This window comes from Falco punctatus (genome assembly GCF_963210335.1).
Source record: "Falco punctatus genome assembly, chromosome: 2".
Taxonomy (NCBI): Eukaryota; Metazoa; Chordata; class Aves; order Falconiformes; family Falconidae; genus Falco; species Falco punctatus.
Window position 1 is genome coordinate 68692914 of NC_137581.1, and position 21089 is coordinate 68714002.

The following is a 21089-nucleotide window of genomic DNA, read 5'->3' on the forward strand; positions in this document are numbered from 1 at the left end:
AAAGAAACAAAAAAGATAGGAAACGGCAAACCTCTGACCCAAACCAGAGCAAGAGTTGAATAAGAAGGGCTACCTGGCATACAGGCTGTGTCACCTGCTCCTGCCGCTGCTGCTGAAAAGAACACCCAGGAAAGTAGTTCCCAGAGGTGATAAGGGTCTGACCCAGCACTAGTGCAAAAGAGCCTGAAAAGGGTGGGAGGAGCAGGAGTGAGGAAGGAAAAGAGCACTGACAAGGAGACAGAGTTCCAGGAGATCTGTGCTTCTGCTTCACAGTGTAACCATGCTGGAGATCTGCCTTGATGCTTGTATTCTGTGGATCTCAAAGTGCTTTGGAAAGGTAACAGCATGCTAGCATTTTTTGCAGCACCAAGAGCTTAAGACCACATTTCATAAAAATGACCTCCAATTTGATGTGCTTATACTGTGGGGCACGCAATTTAAGTACCAATGATCTGAGCGTGCACCATACTAACGGACAACCAGCAAAGCAGTAAGGTTCCTGAAACCTGCATTCATTACTTAAAATTGTGCCATGAAAACTGACATCCATTTGAAAAAAAAAAGGCAGCTTTCCCCAGATACAAGCCAATTGCTTGGTCATTACCAGCATATGAATGAGAAAACTCCACAGGGAGTAAACTAAATGTTGATGTGCAACATTTCACATTTATTTATTATTTATTTGGTCAGATTTCAGATGAGCCTGATATAAAACACCTAATCTAAACAGTCTGATCTGCAAGGAGGACATGGTTTCAAAACTGAAATCCAAACTGAAGGCTTATTACTCAGACTTGATCCCAATAATTCAGTAACAGAGTACTCACTGACAGTTTCAGTGATGAAACATATTTTCCCATTGAAAGACAAGTTTAAATTTGTTTTTAAAGCTTGCTGGCTTTGTTTGAACTCAGTTTTAGTTCCAAAGAGGAGATGATCATTAAAGGATAGTTAAGTATTGCCTTCCACAAAAATCATTTGTTGAGAATAGCCATGAACATTTGACTCAGATTTCTAGGGTTCACATAGCCATTCTTCTACATCTTAGACTTTGCATTTCACACACAGCAGAAACTTCCATAGCTGAAACCGAAGAAAAAGACTAAAAGACATGTGCCAATACAAGAGTTTAGCAAGGTTTGACATTTCAAATACATACATGAAATAAATATTTTGGCAAAGCCGTTAGAAGAAAGTCTTAAATCCCCAATTATAAAACTAATTTATTAACTCCACCCATGAACCTTTGAAAGAAGTCTACCCTGTGATTTTAAAAGAAAATTCTGATTTTTAATAGTTCTTTCAAGACAAGCTTGAATAAAAAAAAATTAATCTTATTGCCCACAGATTTAGAAATGCGCTAATGACAAAGAAAAGTTATGATTTCACAGTGTACATTCTTCAATGGAAGTTATCAATCTTGTAACATGTAGCATGAAAACGATTTCTGCATTGTGCTGAAATGTGTATCTGTGCTAAAGCAAGCTCAAAACTTAAGACAGATTAAGTGGGACAGAAAGTGCAAATTCCTGAGAGCTACAGTTAAGTATCATTTATTTTAATGCACCCTCCCTTCCCGTATGCACTCAAGTGGCAGCCATTTACACCAGGATGAAGCAGTCCATGTTTCTTATGTGTGTTATTAAGGTGCACAGTGACTTCAACCGATTCCAGGGCCTTGCTGTGCTACTTCTCTGTACAAACAAATTAGATGGAACATTTTTGTTCCTTGGAGTGCATAGTTCAGACAGAGAAAATACTATCTTTCCCCTTTTACAGATGAAACAAAAAGTAAAACAAGTTGACCAGGCTCACAAATGTGAGTGAACCAGCTTTCTTGAGTCTCAGTGGTCCCTGACTCAAACAGGAGGCTGCTTGCTTTGTCTACGTGCAGTACTCTGCAACTATTCTACTGCTGTGTTTGTACCGCAACCAAGAAACTAAGGTGCAAAAAGCAATTTTGAATAAGAACATTATTTATCCGCTTGAAGTTTTCTCTTTTTAGGGCTTCTGGTGTCCTGCTAGGTACTCTCAGCTCGTGTTGACATTAGTGAAAGTCAAAGTAATTCAGATTTCCTTTGGTTATCCTCAGTACCTTTCAAACGTAACATATTGCCAAAAATTCAGGAAGTAACAATTCAAGCTATTCAGGTCTTGTCTCTGTTGCAACTCCTTTCTATAAACTGTATTTGCAATCCTGCTCCTACAGCCTGTTCCTTCTCTTCTTTTTCTGCATCACAGCTCTTTCAACAAACTGGGCTTCAGGAATATATTTACTCTTCTTACAAAGTCTATATGGTAGGTGCATTGTGCAATTTTCAGTGTTACTCATATTAAAGCTCTGGTTAAAACAAGTATTATTTGATTATAAATAAAATCTGAAATGATACAAAATTTTTTAAAGAATCCTTTCATCACTGGACTTTCAACAATGATTTTCAATGGATAACTGGGTATTGAACCTGCATGACTCGGTTCCACAAGAGATGATGTGATAAGGCACATTTCTGTTCTATCTTAATAATGGAAATAATGTAATTAAAGCATTGCCATAAGTTATTTATAAAAGAGATAATTTTTTTAAATGTCTTCAGCGTTGCAATTGCTCCAGTATTCCTTTTACTTAGTTAATGGCATTGACTTTACCCAAATGGAAGTTGTTAGATCCACACTGAGGCTTGGTGATTTTTTTTTAATGGATCCCATAGTCTGATCAGATAGTTTCAAATCCTAATTCAATACGTCCATAGTTTATTACCAATAGGTCTCTTTTTGCTAGGTTCAGTACGGCTGGTTCTCAGGCTTATTTCTCTGCCTTTCCCCTTGTGATGCCTGCCTGACTAACCGTGGTGGTGGCACGGGTCGTGCTGACCCATGGTCTGCAGTCAAATCTTCCCTACTCAAAGTGCCAAATCTTGGTCTTGTTAGCAGGGGCTGCCTGAACCCAATGGATGGCTGAGGCAAGGTGCTTGGCTCCTGCTGCTCTCCTTGTCTGTCCTGGCTCCCGTCAACTTCGTTCTTCCACTCCACCCTAAACTCAGGTGGTGGCCTCTGCTGTCTCAGTCTCTGGTCTCTCAAGATTTTCCCTGCTCTGGGTCTTAGATTGAGGACTGTCGTAGCGGCATCCATCTCAGAGTCACTGCTGTCACCCACTGTTAATTGAAAACAAAATCAGAATTTTAGGTGCGGATTATTACTGTGTCAGGAGTATTCAAACAACAGCACAATGAGCACTAGGAGCCATAAAAGAATGTTTCCCCGTGTTTCCTAAATTCAGTGCTTTCTGATTAGACCCAGTAACAGGCACTTAACTCTGCCAAGACAGATAGATTCAACCTACAAACACCCCTCCCCTCAAAACTGTAACTTTTAAAGCCCTCACTCAACTGCTCCGTAATCACCAAGTGCCCCCATATGAGTTGACATTTTGCCAGTTGTGGCTCTGGACGTGGAAAAACCTGTTTCTGAGCTACCTGGGGTTTAGTCCCCACTTACATCCAAGGAGGATATAAAAATGAGATTTCTCACTCTCACATCCCATGAAATCTAATCTGAGGCATTTCCAGAGCGTGACATGTACAGGAGCTCTAGAAACTTGACTTTGGAAAAGGAGTGTCAATGCTTCGCTGAGCAAAGGATCTCCCAAGCTCAATGTACAGATGGGAGGAAACATCCTGTCCTTAACATGCTTAAATGCAAGATATCAACGAAAATCCACAGGGCACATCTCACAGGTTGCATGTGCTGCATAATCCTTCATCCCCTCACAGCAGGGTAGAAAACAGTCAAGGGAAAGCTGGTGTAATCATTCAGAAAATGCTCTTCAATGGTAGCTATCAGGTAAACCAAACGGGAAACTTTCTGGATGTGTACATGTGCATATGTTCCCTGGCAGACTTAAATTGATTAACACCTTTATCAGAACTTGCACACTTCAGTCATTTGATAATCATTTTAACAATCATATATGAATGCCTCAGATTTGTTCTTAGACTTAAGTCAGATGTTATGTTTTAAATATATCAAAGCAAATAATCATGTATTGTGCAACTGTCAGAAGAACAACTTCAATTAGTAGCCTACATGTTATTTATTTTAAAAAGGTGAGGAAGAGGTCAACAAAATACATCACCACATAATTATCCATTCACCCAGATAATTATATATCAAGGAAGGTCTTCATCAGACTGTGTTTGCAAGCTTTCCCCCCCCTAAATATGGGGGCACATTTCCTCTTTAATTCTAGGTGACAGTAGGTGACCTCTGCAGACATAACTACAGAGTAAGAGACATCCTACATTCAGAGGAACAAAGATGTAATTATTAACAGACAAAAACATGGTCTATTGCTAAATTAATTTGGAAGGGTGGGAAGCTGATTGGGGTGGGGATCAGGATGTTTTAGTGACTGTGCAGATATTTAATCTTCTCAGCAAGAGATCTTCATGGTTGCTTGTCATGAAAAGAAATGCTCCTGAGCATGGTATAAGCATGGTAATGCAACCAGTAATAAATAATCAAAAGTAATATCCAGAACTGGGCAAAGTTTTTACATCAAGTGGTTGTCTTTCTCCAGTTTTTTTTATTTTGTTGTTAGAATTCAAGAACTCCAATATAGAACATTTGGGAGTTCAGGCAGGAAAAAAAAAAAAAAAAAAAGACATTTTGGTTGTAAACCACAGTATTTTGAGAAGTTCTTCATGATAACTGTAAACCAGACCTCATGTCCTCATTCTCCTGGTTAAGTTCTCAGAGCAGTGTCCTCTACCCTGACCCCAAGAAAAGAAAACAAATGGGCTCATAATCCAAGAGGGAGATCTGGGCATTATGGAAGAAAGACAAGTCAAATGAACCATGGCAGTGTTTCTGGTGCAAAAGTGTTTCAGGCTGCTGCTTGCTCACAGGAGATGTGCTGGAGGGCACAAGGCATTTGAACTGAGAAAGCCCAAGACTCTGCTTCCCGGGGCATTTCCCCACCTCAAATACCTGCTTTAGGACTCATTGCTTTTAATGCTCCAAGACCCCTGCTAAATATCCGACACCTACAAATATGCTGTGAGGGTATTAACTCTAGAGTGAAAGCATGTGCACATAAAACAATGTTTGTTTCAAAATTAATATGCTGATTTATTTACATCATTCCGGGAAAAACTTTCCTTCTATATAGGTAAAATGACTGCAGCACAGTAAGAAACAGCAGAAAATTTTTCATTACCTCTGGAAGATGTTTTATTTCTCACTCGTAGTTTCTCTGGGAGTTTTGTGTTTTTAGGAAGTGAAAGGAATCTTTTTGTATTTGCAGCAGCCTGTGTGCAAAGAATTATAAGAAATGTTAAGTTATCGCAGACTGAAGTACCTGCATAATGCATTTTAAGATACATGACTGAAGCCTGAATGGGTTCATGTAGCTAAAGGGCTGGAGAGTAGTTTGGGATTAGTTAATATGTGATCTTTTACTACCCACTGAAGTTAATGTTGATTGCTGGTTGAGGACTCTGCTAACTAAGATAAAGACTGAGTAATCTCAAGCAGCTTAATCGAAGGAAAGACTAGTGATATGCCCTCTGAGATCAAAGTTAATAGATGTATGCTTTCTAACCTCAGCCTTACCTGTACCAGTTTTCCTAAGGAAGGCAAACACTGCAAGTGGCACTACTTCATGCAACCCCAGTTTGAAACTTTTTATTAGCGAGCTGTAAAAATTAGGTTGAGACCGAAGCTTGGGCACAAGAAGTAATCTGTATTCTGATCCTGCAAGTGCTTTATACATATAAATGACTATACAGTTGACTAGTCACGCTGAAGCTGATGGGGAAGTTAGGCACCAGCGTGATCATTTACCAGTTCAGGGCATAAAATCCTTGTTTTCCCAAGACTAAGCTCTAAAGGCCCTGGGAGCAGTGCAGTGTGCAGCTCATACTTCCTGGAACATGAGAGGTACTTTCCCCAACAAGTTGCTTTTTTTATAAATTCAAAGTTTCTCAAGGGCATCCTTTCTTACATTTATTAGAAAGATTTTTTTAAAACCTTTACAGTCTACCAGCTCTCCTCTACTTGTACCATTCACTGTTGCACACTCAAAGGGAACCTGAAAGGAAATTTATTTTCCATGAGAGATTTTCCCTCTTTGAATGCTCAGGACCACTGTGCTTTGTGGTGGATTTATCCAAGGATAATTACTTTTAAAATTACAACCTGTGCATTTTAAAAAGCTGTCAGACACCCTGTTTCTCTCCCTGCCCTAAAAATGTCTCAGTCCTGCTGAGCCTCTTCATTATCCCACCTAGTAAATAATTTATTTGTATGACAAAGACAACATATATAACTGGTTGAGAGGGAAAAGATCATTCATGGACAGACTTATTGTCATTATTAACACCACAGTAGCCACGGTAATGATCACAAATGAGATATAGCATTTATTGGAGACATCATTCCAGCCTCAGCTGCTGAAGAACGACTGTATCAATGAAGACAACAGTCATTAAGTATTCCTGTAACGTGGAGATACATATTTATAGGATGGTTAATTTCCCTGATACCTAAAATGAGAAGATGGTTTGGGGGATCAGCTTCCCTGCTGCATCAGTGTGCTCCATTCAGATATGGTCTGAAGTCTGCAGTGAAGGTATTGCAGGATTGCCTCAGAAAGCCAAATACTGTCATGCCACAACATTTCTTGTAGGCAGAAGGGGTTTTGCTGTTCTGTGTCAAAACCTAAAGTCCTGACTACATTTTATGAATACTAAAGAGCCCACAACATTTTTCAAATTAAGATCTCACTGACTCAATTAAAAGTTCTCTTTCCCGTATTTTGGAGCATACTGTAAGTAGTTTGACTACCTCAAATTTATTTTTGACCTTGATCATCCACACTTCATCAAAATACTGGTAGAGAATACTGACTATCCCTTAGAAGTACACTGTGTACAGAGCCTGTTCAGCTCCTCTGAGATAAAATTATGGCAGCAGATTCCACTCCCATAGCACATTCTACAAGCCTGAAGCTTTCCTGAAAGGGTCAACACAAACTAAGGGGCAATTCAAGGTGTGAGTGTGACATTATATGTGCAGTTGTCTTCCAAATTCAGGGTTTAATTTTTTCTGCATTTCAGAAGATTTTAAATAACTGCTTTCTGTAAAACAACCAGATGCAAGTACCGGTCTTTCTCTTGACAGGCTGTTTGTTTTCCTCAGGCTCTCCCTAAGGCTGTGCCGGCGACGGATCAGAATTTCTTTGGCCTGCTTTTCATTTGCATCTGCAGCCAGGCTATGACGGTTATATGACATTGTCTGAAATATAAAAACATTGGTCACATTCTGAAAAGCATAATATCTATACGCACAATGCAAAACAGGCTTTTTGCTTTAATGTTTTAATAAGTATCATAAATCCTTGTCAACAAAATCATATTGCAGATGATTAAGAACAAGAACAGTAATTATGCCAGCATTTTTTTAGTCATCTGCTTCACAAGCACCTGTTTTGTTTGGGTTTTTTTAACCTGCTGATATTTATAATGAAAAAGTAATTGAAAAATGCTGGCTTAACACAGTGTTTACCCCTACATTGTACTAGCTCAGTTGATATGTCAACAGAAGATGCACGTTGGAAAGCGATAAGATGAGTCACCTATGGGGAGGTCATTTTTACCTCCAGCAAGCTGAAGCTTGCTCCACTTTTGAATGTTTTCCAAGGGCTCAGGCATTCAAACTACTTAGCCACAGGAGGGTAAATGTGAAATGTCCTTTTGCTTTTATTTCACAGTTTTTCCAGCTCATCACCTCTGCTCTTAATGCAAACAACTTCACAACTGGAGGCAAATGGGAAATCTAATCCTATATCAGGAAGCGAGCAAAATACTGATTCAAGTGGACAGTGTTGGGTTGGATTATGCCCTGTGATCCTTTTTAAATAATGTAAGTATATTGCAGGTAATATGACAAAGCCATTAAGCTTTATCAATAATATAATATCAAGTAAGCTGTTTGCATAAAGGAGTATGAATATGTTGCTGTACATATGATAGGACATGGACTCATAGGTAACAGAAGTAAGTAACAGCACTAATCATTATGCGCTGGTACAGCAGATGTACTAGCCCCAAGATATGTTAGGAAGGTAATCAATATATTTGAAGAGTAGTAAGGTATTTAAGTACGCAAAACTTCATCCTTACTCGGTGTCGTATTTGATAGAGATTCTTTGTTAATATTTCCCGCATATTTTCCATTTCAGTGGGAGAAAGTGGCTTTATCTTTCCTTCATGATATTCACTGTGGCAGGATAAAAAAAGGAAAAGAGAAAAGAGAGAGAGAGAGGAAGAATATTTTTATTTTTACGACTGGGAATTACATTTGGATTACTTCCTTTGTTACAGTTGGAAACAACATTTCAAAAGAACTGATGAACAGGTGAAAACAGCATGTAGGAATGAAATCTTGATCTCATTTGAGTCAGCGGTAAGGCTTAAATCTCAGTCTCCAAAATTTGACATAAATTACATTAAACTTTAAATTTGCTTAAGGTACTTTTCAAAATGCCCCTCAGGCTTCCCTTATAGCTATTCACAGCAGATGGGCAGGCACTGGTTCAAATCCAGCTCTGCTCTACATGGCAAATCAACGTTCCCTTGAGCAGCTGCCGAACACAGCTCACCGAGCACTTCATGTGTGAGCTGCAGGCAAAAAGCTCCCCTTTTGTATTCACTTACTGTTCAGGTGACAGTTGGACACAGAGTGTCCTAGGTCAAAGCACTTATGCTGCCTGCAGACTGGGCTGTGAAATAAACGACGTGACCCAGCCGCAACGTGCATCCACGCTGGCATCACTTGCTTACCTGAGTGATACCGACGATGGGACCTTGCTTATCATTCCGCTCTCTGCCATCTCAATGGCATGTTTGATTTCCAGCTTCTTGTATAAAGAAACAATGCTGGATTTGGGCTGGTTCTCCCGGATTAGAAGTCTTCGCAGGTATTTATTGTCAAACTTTTTAAACCTGTACATGAGGTAAACCAACCCAAGCAGTTAATTTTTACTGTGCATACTTAAGAAAAGCCAATATACTGTAGCTAAGGCAATTGTGAAGGAGTTTATTGCCTGGGAATGTGTCTGTTCATATTAACAGCCTACTGGTGAGTAACATTAAAAAGGGTCAAGTTCATCTTTGCTTCATATAGACAGTCTTAACGTATGTTTTCATTAAGAAGTTAATGGACAGTCTCTCCAGCAGCAACCTTTAACTTTTAGGTATTCTGTGTTATTAGACAATATTATTTTTAATTCTCCATTTTCATCAAGACAAAGAGAACATCAAATATTTACTGTAATAACAAATAAAAGGTCTAAATTTGCACCGACTGCTTTTTCTTTGAAATTTTAGCCTGCTTTTGTAAAACTTTGCAAGTTCCCCCTTCCTCTAAAGCAACTGCAACCCTCCTGGATGCTTAGTGAAAAAATATTGATTACAGCTGGAGTGAATTTGTTTGTCAGAAAATATTTTGCCCTCTGGCCATTCTGAAATTATTCTTGAATTTGAGTCTGAAGGTCATGAAGAGGTGGGACCCTCCTTTGCTCTGTAATCTGTTAAAGACCTCACAGACTAGAGGAGAACCAGGCTGAGTAAAGCCGTACCCATGTCATGCATCTGTCAGGAGAGTGTCCTCAAAGTTGCCCTCAAAGTCATTTGGAGAGGGCTCTTCTCAGCCCTTCCTGCTGGTGTTATTCCTCTTTGTATAAAACACTGAAATTGTTGTTGGAGCAGTGCCTAGGAGGTGGGTGAGCAATGCCCATGCTTTGGGTCTACAGGTTTTGGGTGTAAAAGAGTGTGCTGCTGAGAAACAGGAGTTAGATCCAAACCAATGATGATGACTCAGCAGCTAAAGTGAAAACATGAATTATTCAGATATTGCTGGTGATAATCTTTTTAACTGATACTAAAGCCTTAAACAATCAAGAACTGTGGAGCTGCCTGCCATTAGGATCTCACAGGCACCTCATGAGAGCTGTGCCTTGATCTTTCTAGAGAAAGTCCCAAAGCTTTTGTATGTTTCCCATCAAACAGGGAACTAACCCCTCACTTAGCACCGCAGAGACATACAATTTGCAGGAAGAAAGCCGGATGGGATGAAAGGCTCGGCAGACATACAGGAAATGCTCTGAAACAGTCAGAAACAGGGAGGACACACACCCTCAGAAGGTACCACGCTTTACCCTGGGATCAGAGGGCTGCCTTTCTTCCCAGCTGGAGATTTTGTTCTACATGCTTGTGGTTTAGTAAGAAGACATTGTTTTGCTGCTTTTCCTTTGTAACCCACATGTTCTAAAAACAAACATCCGCTTTCAAGAATAAAATGCTGAAAATGAAATCTGATGCCCAACAGCCTTCACTTGCTGCTGCTGAGCCAGTTCAGCCTCTCCTGTATGTCAATGAGTTTTAAATGCCATTCTTACTTATCTCTCCAAAAGTTGTGACCCCAGTGTCCACACACATCTTCAATTCCAGTCTTCACGTGGTCAAAGAACTAAAGGGAAATGTTGGTTCATTACATAAACTTATAGACATCACTTGGCTTGCCCTCAGAAATTATTAGTTTCTAACTTACTTCAAAACAGAAATGCCTGGTCAGAATTCAGGATGATGCTTCAGTTTAACTAAATGCAACCTAACCAAACTCAGAGATGGACTCTTTTTTTGTTCCCCTGGAGCTTACTTAGCTCACAGTCCCAAAAGTACAGAAATTAGTTGCTAATTTCCTCAATGTTAACCTTACTCAGCTCCTACCTGAATCTGAAGGTTTTTCCCATATTTTCACTTCTTTTAAGTTCCCTAACCACTCCAGGCTATGCCTGGGATTTCTCCAGGCCTGACAGTGAACCAGGTATGACTTTGTGGAGGAGCGAGCCTGAGTGGGCTCCCCACGTCTGCACCTCAGGATGCACAGAATAGAGCTGAGATACCTAGCATCAGGTCCAGAGTTCCTACATTAGACAACTGTGGTCTAGTCTCACCTTAAAGCATCCTGATCACCTAATATTAGAAACACACTCTCTCTCAGCCTATTATGAATTATGAAAGAGTGAATAAGTCCACCTAAGATCTCACTTGATCCCCAGAGGCAGCTCATTTGCTCTTGATTCAAGCACCATAGTAGGGGTCTCTCAAACTCAGGGGAAAATCCTGGTATGTCCAAACGTTCAGTTCTAAAAGGATGGACTTTTAGATGCCTAGACTGAATTCTTTGCTGAATTTGGTCCTTATTATTCCTCATTTTTGGAATTTCAAACCACCTGCCACAGGTATGCTGCAAGGAGAAATACATTCAAGAATATGCATGGCTAATAAACTGCAATAATTGGAGACACACGTGTACCAAATACAAACCCATAAAGAGGCTGATGATGTGAGAGTTAAGTAAGTTTAAGAGTGTGTTTAGGAGGAGTTTGCATTTGTTTGATTAACTCAAATGAAATGTAATGCGATTAAATTGGCAAACATTTCCTAATGTAGTCAAGTTCTAAAATAACATGTATCTCATATGTTAAGCAAACTACAGAAAGTTAACCTACCTCAAGAAGTGAACAATTAAGAAAATGAAGATTTCAAAATAATGGTATATATTAATGCTAATTTTGGTAATTACCAAAGGATAAATATAAGCTTTACAGTTATTGTGCTTATAACAGCTATTGAAAAGAAATCTAAGAGTGTGTCCCTCTCTGTAACGCTGAACCCTTGTCTTACTGAAAGCCACTAGGAGTTTAACCTATATGAAGGTTTCTTTTACGACACTGAAGCTGCCACATACCCTGTTATAAATTTCTTCACTGACAGCAGGCTGCTTTTTATTTGACCTTTTGACATCAAGAAACTCCACCAGTGGACGAATTGTTATTCCCTGTGAAGAGGAAAAAAAAAAGGCAAAGAGTTATGGGTTAGGTTCTTTTTTCCCCATGAATGTAAAGAAAAAACAAAGCCTTTAAGTCTTCTCCATCTCTGTCAGACCTGAAAATGGCAGTGAATACTTTTTTAGCTCTGGATACCCTTTCACCTTCCTAACCCCAAAATCCAGCCTGACACAATAATTATAATAGTGAATTAATTCACTCTTGTGATTAGCAGGTGTTCCACTTAGCTATGAAGTCCTTGTCAACAGACAAACTCCACTAATGCAACAGAAGGGAGGAAGGGGCTCCCTAGAGCTAAGAGTTCTTGGAACTTGGGGCACCCTGACCAACCCCATCAGGACTATGTCACTTACCCTATCCATAGTTTTTTTAAACTTTTTTTTCAATTCTGTTATGCATTAGAAAAACCCTCACTTGTTTTCTGAATTAATAAACAACCCCCATCATTCCAAAGTAAACATACAAAGTCCTGTCTTTTAGTGATTACTTCCAAAACAGGTACTCAAAGATCCGTCAACAATAACATCAAAATTGCTATTCAAGGCCATGACACTAAGACTTTTTGTGTCCTTGCCTGATTATTCTGAGAGAAAGAACAAAACCTTTTGGCTATCCCAGAATGATACAATGGTTTTGAACAAGTATTTGTGGAAGAATTGACATAATTTGTTTATTTGTATAGGTGCACTGACACATGGGAGAGGAATGTATCTCTGATGGTGTTGAGATCAGTCCCTACTATCCCAGAATAATCAGGTTACATATTTCTTTTCATAAATGAATCGAGCTTTATCTTATAAGCAGTTAGGTTTCTTTGCCCCATTGCTCATACTGGAACACTCATCCTGAACCTCATTGTTCTAATAATTAGAAAGCTGCTTCTTAATTGCATCATGGTCACTTTGTACCACTTTGTTCTTGTGCCAGCATTTGTCTTTTTAGTTTAAACAGTGTTCCTCCTTCTCCTCTCTGGTGTTCACTCCCTCATATAAACAGTAATTATATTCCTTCTCCTCCTTCATTTTGCTAACGCCAAGGCATCCTGGTCTCCTTTCACACGACAGGCTTACCAGTCCCATGATCACTCTAGAACACGACACTATCCTCTGACGGAAATACCTGTCTCAGTACATCTTAAGATCAGATTTGCCTTTCTTCTGTATCCACTGTACTGGTGGCTTAAAATCTACCCTGTTATCAACTAGTACACCTGTGTCTTTTCCACTTTCTATTTTATTTTTTTTTGCAAACAAAAGGTTCTCATTTCATAAGAGAAACCCCTAGTAAAAAAGTTCTAGCAAGAACACATTTGCACTTATTACTGATAAATTTCATTCTGTTTCTATCATATTGGCCCTCAGTTATTCTATTCTTTCTACATGATACCACATCTCCCTGGTGCTCTGAGAACACCTTCCAAACTCTGTCATCAAGAAATGCCAGCAACAAAAGACTGCTACGTTTATGTGCCATGGTCAATAATGAGAATATTAAACAAAACCATTCCTAGAAACCATCCTTGAGGAATTCCATTTATAAAACCTTTTCAGCCCTTTATCTGACCAGGGTGGTTGAACACCAGAGCAGATGCCCAGAGAGGCTGGGGAATCTCCACCCAGAGATATTCAGAACTTAACTTGACATGGCCCTCAGCAACAAGATCTACCTTTGAAGGTGGCCTTGCTTTGGGCATGGGGTTGGACTAGACACCCCCAGAGGTTCTTTCTGACGCAAAGGACCATATGCTTCTATTTCCATTTATAGGAGAAACTGTCAGATCCTTCCTCATTCACTTTACAATCGTCCTAATGTCAATCTAAACCTCAGTTTAACAAATAGTTAAGCTAACAATCTCCTACATAGCCCTCTCCCCCAAAGATTTTACAATAGTCCAGTTAGATGAGATTACTCTAGAAAATAAATTTCCTTATCGAAGAATGATACCAGGTTTCCCTTTGGTAAACCATGTTGCATTTCATAACACATTTCATTTACTTCCAAATTTTAAATGATTCTATCCCTCAAAATCTCACAGCTTACATGCTAAGGTCAACTAGCTGACCTCCAGCTGCTCCAGCCACCTCTTTCCCAAGCACAAGCACAGATACTTGCTGCTTCCCATGGCACCTTTACCCATGTAAAAGGCAGGCTAAAAAAATATATTTTTTCCCACAGACCTGAAATTCCACATACTAGCCTCTCACACCTCTCACCGCTCTGGATAATGAGTAGAGTGACATGTTTATTTGAGGGGCTTAGCCTCCTCTACGTTTTGCTGGGTTTAGTCACTTTCCTCTCTCTTGGTCGCTCTTGACCAGGCCTCCATGGCCAGATTGACACCAGAGACAAGTTCTTCACGTTCTTCCACAGAGCTGCTGCTTCCGGATGGATGTCCAACTGGTTTGCAACATCACTGCCTAACACCCAGACTCAAACACTTCAGTTCACCTCTCGGTGCCCTCCATGCCTTCCATCCCCTGCTCACTGTGCACCGAATCCAACACCAAACTCCTGAGTAAATGCACAGCTTCAAATATTCTAGCAAGGAATTAGTGCTAGGGCTGTACACAGATTATCTTTTATCTCTGCTCCAGGCTCACTAGGTCTTAAATGCTTAATACTACTTATATGTTAGCATAAGTACTTAATATCTGGCATAGTTTTGCTACCTGTCTGTGGCCTGCATAGCATTTTTCTTTTTAAAGTATGACCGTGAACCTTCAAGTATGATCCTTCCAGTAAAGTTAGGACATTTGTTTTTCTACCCACTGCTTATTTACAACCTGTCTGAGACAGAAGTCATACAGAAGAAGAAAAGCATTACCTGAATGAAAACGGTAAAGAATATCACCACAATAACAGCAGTGATGAACAATTTCTTCCTGGGAAACACAGCAGGAGGAAGCAGAAATACAAGTGAAAAACAAATAGCTCCTCGAAGGCCTCCATAGGCAATAATAAATTGGTCCTTAAAAGTGAGAGGAATTGTCCGGAAAACATTAATGATCTGAGTCAAAACAAAAACACCTGAGGGAGAAAAACAGAAATACAAGCAGAAGGGAAAAAGAGAGAAACTAAATTACACAGAAATCCCTCACAATGTTAAAAATTGTTTTAAAACATTTCTATTTGCCTTTTACCTGTATGTCATTGAAGAAATGAAATGTTACTTAGCAGCTTGAAAACATCATAGAAGAAAAAATTAAAATGCCTAAGCAGCAGCATCTGAAAGATACTTAGTGAGCTAACTACCTCAGGTCAGCTGGATTTAGGACTTGAAGCAGCTAACTGATCTCCACATGACAGCTATCTTCTAGACTCTGCACTGCTGGAACAGCAATAATTCTCTGTGTCAGTGTACACCAAGACTCCTAATTATTTTTTTAATAGGTTTTGAGATGCTTTTGAATACTTTGGCTTGTCACCTCTGTTGGTCTGTGCTTTGAACCCTGCAAACTCCTATTCACTCTATTTCACCTGCACAGACAGGAAGGATGCAGGACTGGGGACGGAGGGAGAAGATGCCAGTGCATGCTGATGTACCAAAGCCAAAGACTCCAGGGACATGATGCACCAGAATAAAGGTATAAAGGCAGATGAAGAGAGCAAGCATGGGGGCCAGGAGCTGGGGGGCAGGCAGGCTGCCTGGCTGCTTTTCAGCATAAGGTATTAATTGTGGGGTTTCAGGAGCAGGAGGGAAAATAGTCCAGATTTCTGCACTGGGAGGGAAAACTTGGGAGCTGGAACTAGAGGTGCAGAGGCAGATCAGATCATGAGCTGCCTTTACACACAGAGGGACCAAATAATTACAGCTGAAACTGGGGCGAGGGGCAGGTTTAAGACCTACAAGACTGAACTGGTCTCAAGGTAAAAGAGAAAGAGCTAGTAGTGCAAACTCAGGAGGGCTCAGGCAGTTTCTTATAGGAATTTTTTCTTCACCTGAACAATGCTTCAAATACAGCATTTCCTGGTTTGATGCTATTTATGCCAATGACTGGGAAAATCCCAAAGCTAGTAAACATAAATTAAAAAAAAAAAAAAAAACAAAAAACAAACACAACCACAACCTATTTAGCTGTTGTATAACTGCTAATTCTTTTAAGCAAAATTTGCTTATTTGTAAATAAATGTTTGCTCAAATGTATGTCCTCTGAGTAACAAGTGGACTGCCTCTGACTTTAGATGGGCAGGATCAGGACCAAACAGAGTTTGGGGTTCCATCTGGGGAGAAGGTGGAAGCTGACCCTGCAATCTAGGACACCTTACAAATAAGAAGTCTGTTGTACAAGCTGATGGAACTCTGCCTAAATTTTGGCATTTTCTGCTTGAGAAGAGGTAAAAACTTTTCACTTGCAAAAAATACTGACACGTAGTCTGAGACTTACCCAGTGCCCTCCAGATTAAACAGAAAAGGAGGGTGAAGCTAACGAAGGCCCAGTTCCACTCATGGTTCTTCCCAACTGTTGACACTCCCATGAAGATGAAGATTAAGGTCTCACTGACACTGCTCAGCATCTTCATGAAATATTTTATTGTCGTATAGGATTTTTGAGAAACATTTTCCTCCACATATTTATTCATGGTCATGGCACAAGCTGTAATCCTGAAAGGCAAACATTAACTTGTATTTCATTGGCTTGATGTTTTTTTAGCCTCTCTCATTTCTGCAGAATATTATTCACTTTTCCACAGTCATCTTTAAAATACAAAGATTAACTTATTCCATAACCAATCTCAAATTTATAGACTTGGTGAATCTACAGTTTTGGGCATGAGATATTTTTTTTCCACAGTGGGGAGTTTTCTGAGAAGACCAGTACCTGAAGAGTTTTGTCACATACTAAAATCCACATGATCTGTGCAGAGGTCACCTCAGACTCTGTGTTTTGAAAGAGGCAGAGTTGAGGAGAGCCAGGGGCAGCCCTAGAAAACAGGGATTGCTGCTTCTGTTGCTGCTGAGGGACATCAGATGGGCTGGCAACTGCATGTCCCAGGGCAGGGCTTCCCTCCCTTCCCATCAGCCATTGTCCCACCAAATCATCCCCCTCTTCGATGGCAGTGACAGCAGTCAGCTCCTCTTTCCAGGCAAAGTAAGCAGCAAGGCTATAGACAATTTGTCATCCTCCACTGCTTTAGGCCACTACTTGCTTTGACTGTGCATGGGGTGAACAGGAGAAAAACACCACCAGAAATCACGCTGGTGCTGTTGTGCATTTAAAGCACCTACAAATTAATGAAACAGGCATCTGCGCTGATGCACGAGATGTGTGTACTGTTAAGTACACCTACGTGTCTGTGCTCTAAGCCTGTGTTAGTTAAGTAGTTTCTTAATCAGCAGGAAGAGCAAAGAATGACATTAATGGCTGCACATCACTTGCTCAGTACAGCTGCCTATGGTGCAGGGATGGCTGAGGACCACTCAGCTACAAAGTTTATCGATTTAAGGATAGTTAGCAGAGATGACTGGAGGATAACCTCAAAGTGGTGCCTCAGTGTAGAGAAGCACCATCTGAACTGCCTAATAATTATCAGGGTGGGCAATTAAGGCAAGATGCATTGTGAAGTAGATGTCACTCCTAGTTCTGTCATCTAAGGCAAAAACATCTCTGATTTCCCAGTTAAAAACATTATACACACTCATGTACATACCCAGTCAAACCATGCACACTAAATGTAAAGAGAGATGTATATTTGTTGCCTTTCTGAATATGTCTTTCTGAATACAGCCCATGGGGACTTGTCCTACAGTTATTTATCCCAGTTCCACTAGTTTTTCAGTTCATAATTATTTGCCAACATAGGGGATATTTTTTCCTGCTGAAATCTCCACACCTCTCTCTCTCATGGAGGAGGATGGTAGGTTTGCCAGCATCTCTTTGGAAAAGCTGAAGAAGACTCTCCCGTGTCTCATGGAGATCCCACTGCAGAAAGTCTTCTGCTGACCATGGTCTGCCTCTAAGCCAAGAGCCCCATCGCTGACCCTGAACAGGTTTCTGCTAATTAATTGAAGTTAGTTTTGTCCAGAAGTTTCCTTCTCTTACATGAAGCCAGCATGGCCTGCTCTGCAGGACAATGGCCAAGATTTGAAACACAGTTGTAGATCTCTGATCCCACCAACACATCCACATCCTCAAAATGACTGGGCAGCATTACTTCTGTGGGACAAATCTGGGAGGACACGTGGACACTGGGAGAGGACACAGTGTACTTTTCTGACCTCTGTCAAGCAGCACATCAGGGTGAATAAAACCCAGGGAAGAGGGTCTGATGTGGGGACAGATGCAGTCCAGCGGGGCAGGTGGTGGCTTATAAATACAGGTGGAGAGGGTTTGCTAGCAGAACAGTGCACCTAACGTGGCCTTCACCCTGGATTTTCATCCACCTACAACGGATGAAACAGGCAGATCTAGTCAGCAAAAAATACAATGTCCATTGCCATGCATAAACTAGCTCCAAACCTAAGTGAACTCACGACTAAGAAGGAAAGCTTGACTAAAACTACGCCAGACCCCCCATCCGCATCTAGCACTGGCATAATTAGTCAGCTCTCTCCTCATTGTCAGCTGATCTCACCACAGTCTGGAAGAGAAAGATCCTCTGTGGCCCAAGAATAGCATGCTGTCTGGGAAGCAGAGCTCATCATGGGTACATGGGATCCACCACGGAAGAAATGATGCAGATTTCATAAGCATACAAGCTTCCTCCCTCCAACACTCAGCAGTTTAGGTAACATTTTTAGTTTGAGCATGTGGCTGGGACAACAGAGGTCCTGCATTTTTGCCAGTACTGACAGACTGCCAATGCTCTTCACAGGTCTCCTTCCTATTCTGATCTTACAGTTGCCCAGACAGGGGACTTGTTATAGATCCCACCATACACCCCAAAAACATATATGCCTGCATACCTCAGGAAGAAAGCAGGAGAGGACCTAGACTGTGCATGGATTTTGTCCTGACAAGGACCTACATCCATTCTCAGAAGCTGTCAAACATTCCCAGGTTCTTCAGTTTACACACAGTTCTGGTGACCAACCTCAGAAGTCTATGTGAAGAAGGTCTCAAATCTACTTAACACATTCACCCTCCAGAACTCTCATATTCAGTGGCAAACCAGCTCCTCGCAAGCTACAGGCTGCACTGACAGACCTACAAATATCTCAGGTTACACCACAGGTCGTGACAGCTCTCCTCTGCATGTACTGCTCATCTGCACAAGTATGACAAGTCGGATGCATCCCAGCTACCCCCAGCCAATTTTGCACTCAGTGGAGCTGGCAAGTGCAGGGGCAGCAAATGCAATACAGCAAGAATGCAGCGAGCAGGCTGCAATTCCAGAGCCGTGGTCATTTCAGAGCTGCAGCTCACTGCCCGAAGCATTAGGGTTGTCAGGTCTACATCAAAGATTCTGCAACAAAATATTCAGTACTATTTACTATCTTCTTAAAATAAATATTTTTCATTATTATAGTCATTTAGGAAAGCCTTGCAGCTTGGAGAGTGGGGAATCATGCTCTGGACGTGGTTTGTTTTTGGATCCTGAGGTAATGGAGACACTGTAAATAGATGTCCGATATGAATCTGTCACCAGATTAATCAGGATCTTTGCAAGCTGTAATTTAAAACACCTACCATGCTTAACCACTAGAATTTAAAGGGACAACACTCTTATAATATTATTATCAGTCACATTTTGCATTCATTCAATTAGTCAACTAATTGATGAGTGGTTCACTGGTATAATAAATAGTGCTGTACATTATTTGTTACTCTTCAGGTAAGTAATAATCCACAGCCTATCACTGCTCATGTTATGAATCTGGTATCACTTCAGAGTAATTATTTATGTTAGAAAAAAGCCTGTTGAAGTGCCTTTAATTTGAAAATGATATGTTAATATAGAGTTAGGATTTAATATACAACCAATTTCCTTAAATATGCAAGTAAATATTCCTTAAATATGGAAGATTATATTTACATTATTATAATGTCTTCTTCCAAAACTAAATTTTTACTGTCACCATAATCTAAGCAAAAGCATAGGTGTGTTTTATGTTACATTTCTCATCCACATACTTTAATTTTGGCTTCCACTTCTCTGACCTGTGCTAGTTGCCTTGGTCAAGAAGGGGAGGGAAAAAACAGTTAATTGCAATTAACCTGCAACCTTCTGTGCTTCTGAAGAATAAAAGTCCTCCTGTACAAACAGTACAGTTTCTGTCATGACTGCAATAAACTAGGCCACTGGGTTCAATCCTCAAGTTTCCTTGACCTACTAAATTTACAGTAGTTTCAATGTTTGTTCCTTTCAGCCTGCTAATTCACTGTTAAAAAAAAACCCAAAACATATATTAATAGTTCTGCTGCTTCACGGCCTTTATGAGAAATTAGTAAGGAGAAAATGCAGCATTATAATTAGAAATGAAACCTATCAAATAAAGTTCAGATTCACATCTGTACATTTTACACCCGTGATCCTGATTTAAGCCCAGCTCTAATTATAGTAGGAACCCTTTCCTCTCCTTCTGAAGAGGGCTTTCTTACTGCAGCTCACAGGGACATGGTTGAATCCCTTCACTATTTCAGCTGGGTAACCTGCTGCAGGGGTTTTACACGGATGCTTGAGGAATTGTTTGTCCTCAGTGTGAGTACACAGACTTATCGGAAGAGGACAAGCACCTTTCACTCCCCTCTATTCCCCTGCCACTGAATTCCTCCTTGCACAGAAATGAGGCACTCTGTGTATGTATCTTATATATTTGATAACACTGTACATTCCTGATCATGTCCTCCCCCTAAAGTATGGCACAGCATGTAACCACAAGGTCTTGCTGAGTACCTTTATGAACCTGGTTATGAAGGAAGCAGGAATCCGTAGTTTAACAGACTGACGTGGATGTGGGTGAAAAAGGGGAGATCAGGCAATTATTCCCTATAGGCTGAACTATAAATGGCCATGGAAGCATCTAATGAATAAACAATCCAGGTTGTAAAGGGACACTCCAAGGTCATTTGGTTCAACTACGTGCTCAAAGGAGGCTGACTTTTAAGTCAGACCCAAGCAATCCTGCCATGAGTCATTTGCTGCAGAAAACTACAGGGAACTCAATACCGGTGCGTGTTGCACCGTGACACACAGCAAAACAGTCTCTGCAGTTCAAAGCCCAGCAAAATGTGAAAAG

General features: G+C 40.4%; 1 protein-coding gene across 1 annotated transcript in view; it reads right to left on the minus strand.

Moving 5' to 3' along the window:
- Positions 1 to 899: 899 nt before the first annotated feature.
- Positions 900 to 21089, minus strand: part of SLC9A2 (solute carrier family 9 member A2) — a 34734-nt gene continuing 14544 nt past the window's right edge. Inside the window, exons 4-12 of the mRNA XM_080377239.1 lie at positions 16297 to 16514; positions 14736 to 14938; positions 11812 to 11901; positions 10457 to 10527; positions 8841 to 9002; positions 8181 to 8277; positions 7162 to 7293; positions 5216 to 5306; positions 900 to 3152 (exon numbers count right to left, since the gene is read on the minus strand). Coding sequence (XP_080233365.1) covers positions 2782 to 3152; positions 5216 to 5306; positions 7162 to 7293; positions 8181 to 8277; positions 8841 to 9002; positions 10457 to 10527; positions 11812 to 11901; positions 14736 to 14938; positions 16297 to 16514 — 1435 coding nt within the window. The 3' untranslated portion in view covers positions 900 to 2781. The remainder of the gene's footprint in view (positions 3153 to 5215; positions 5307 to 7161; positions 7294 to 8180; positions 8278 to 8840; positions 9003 to 10456; positions 10528 to 11811; positions 11902 to 14735; positions 14939 to 16296; positions 16515 to 21089) is intronic.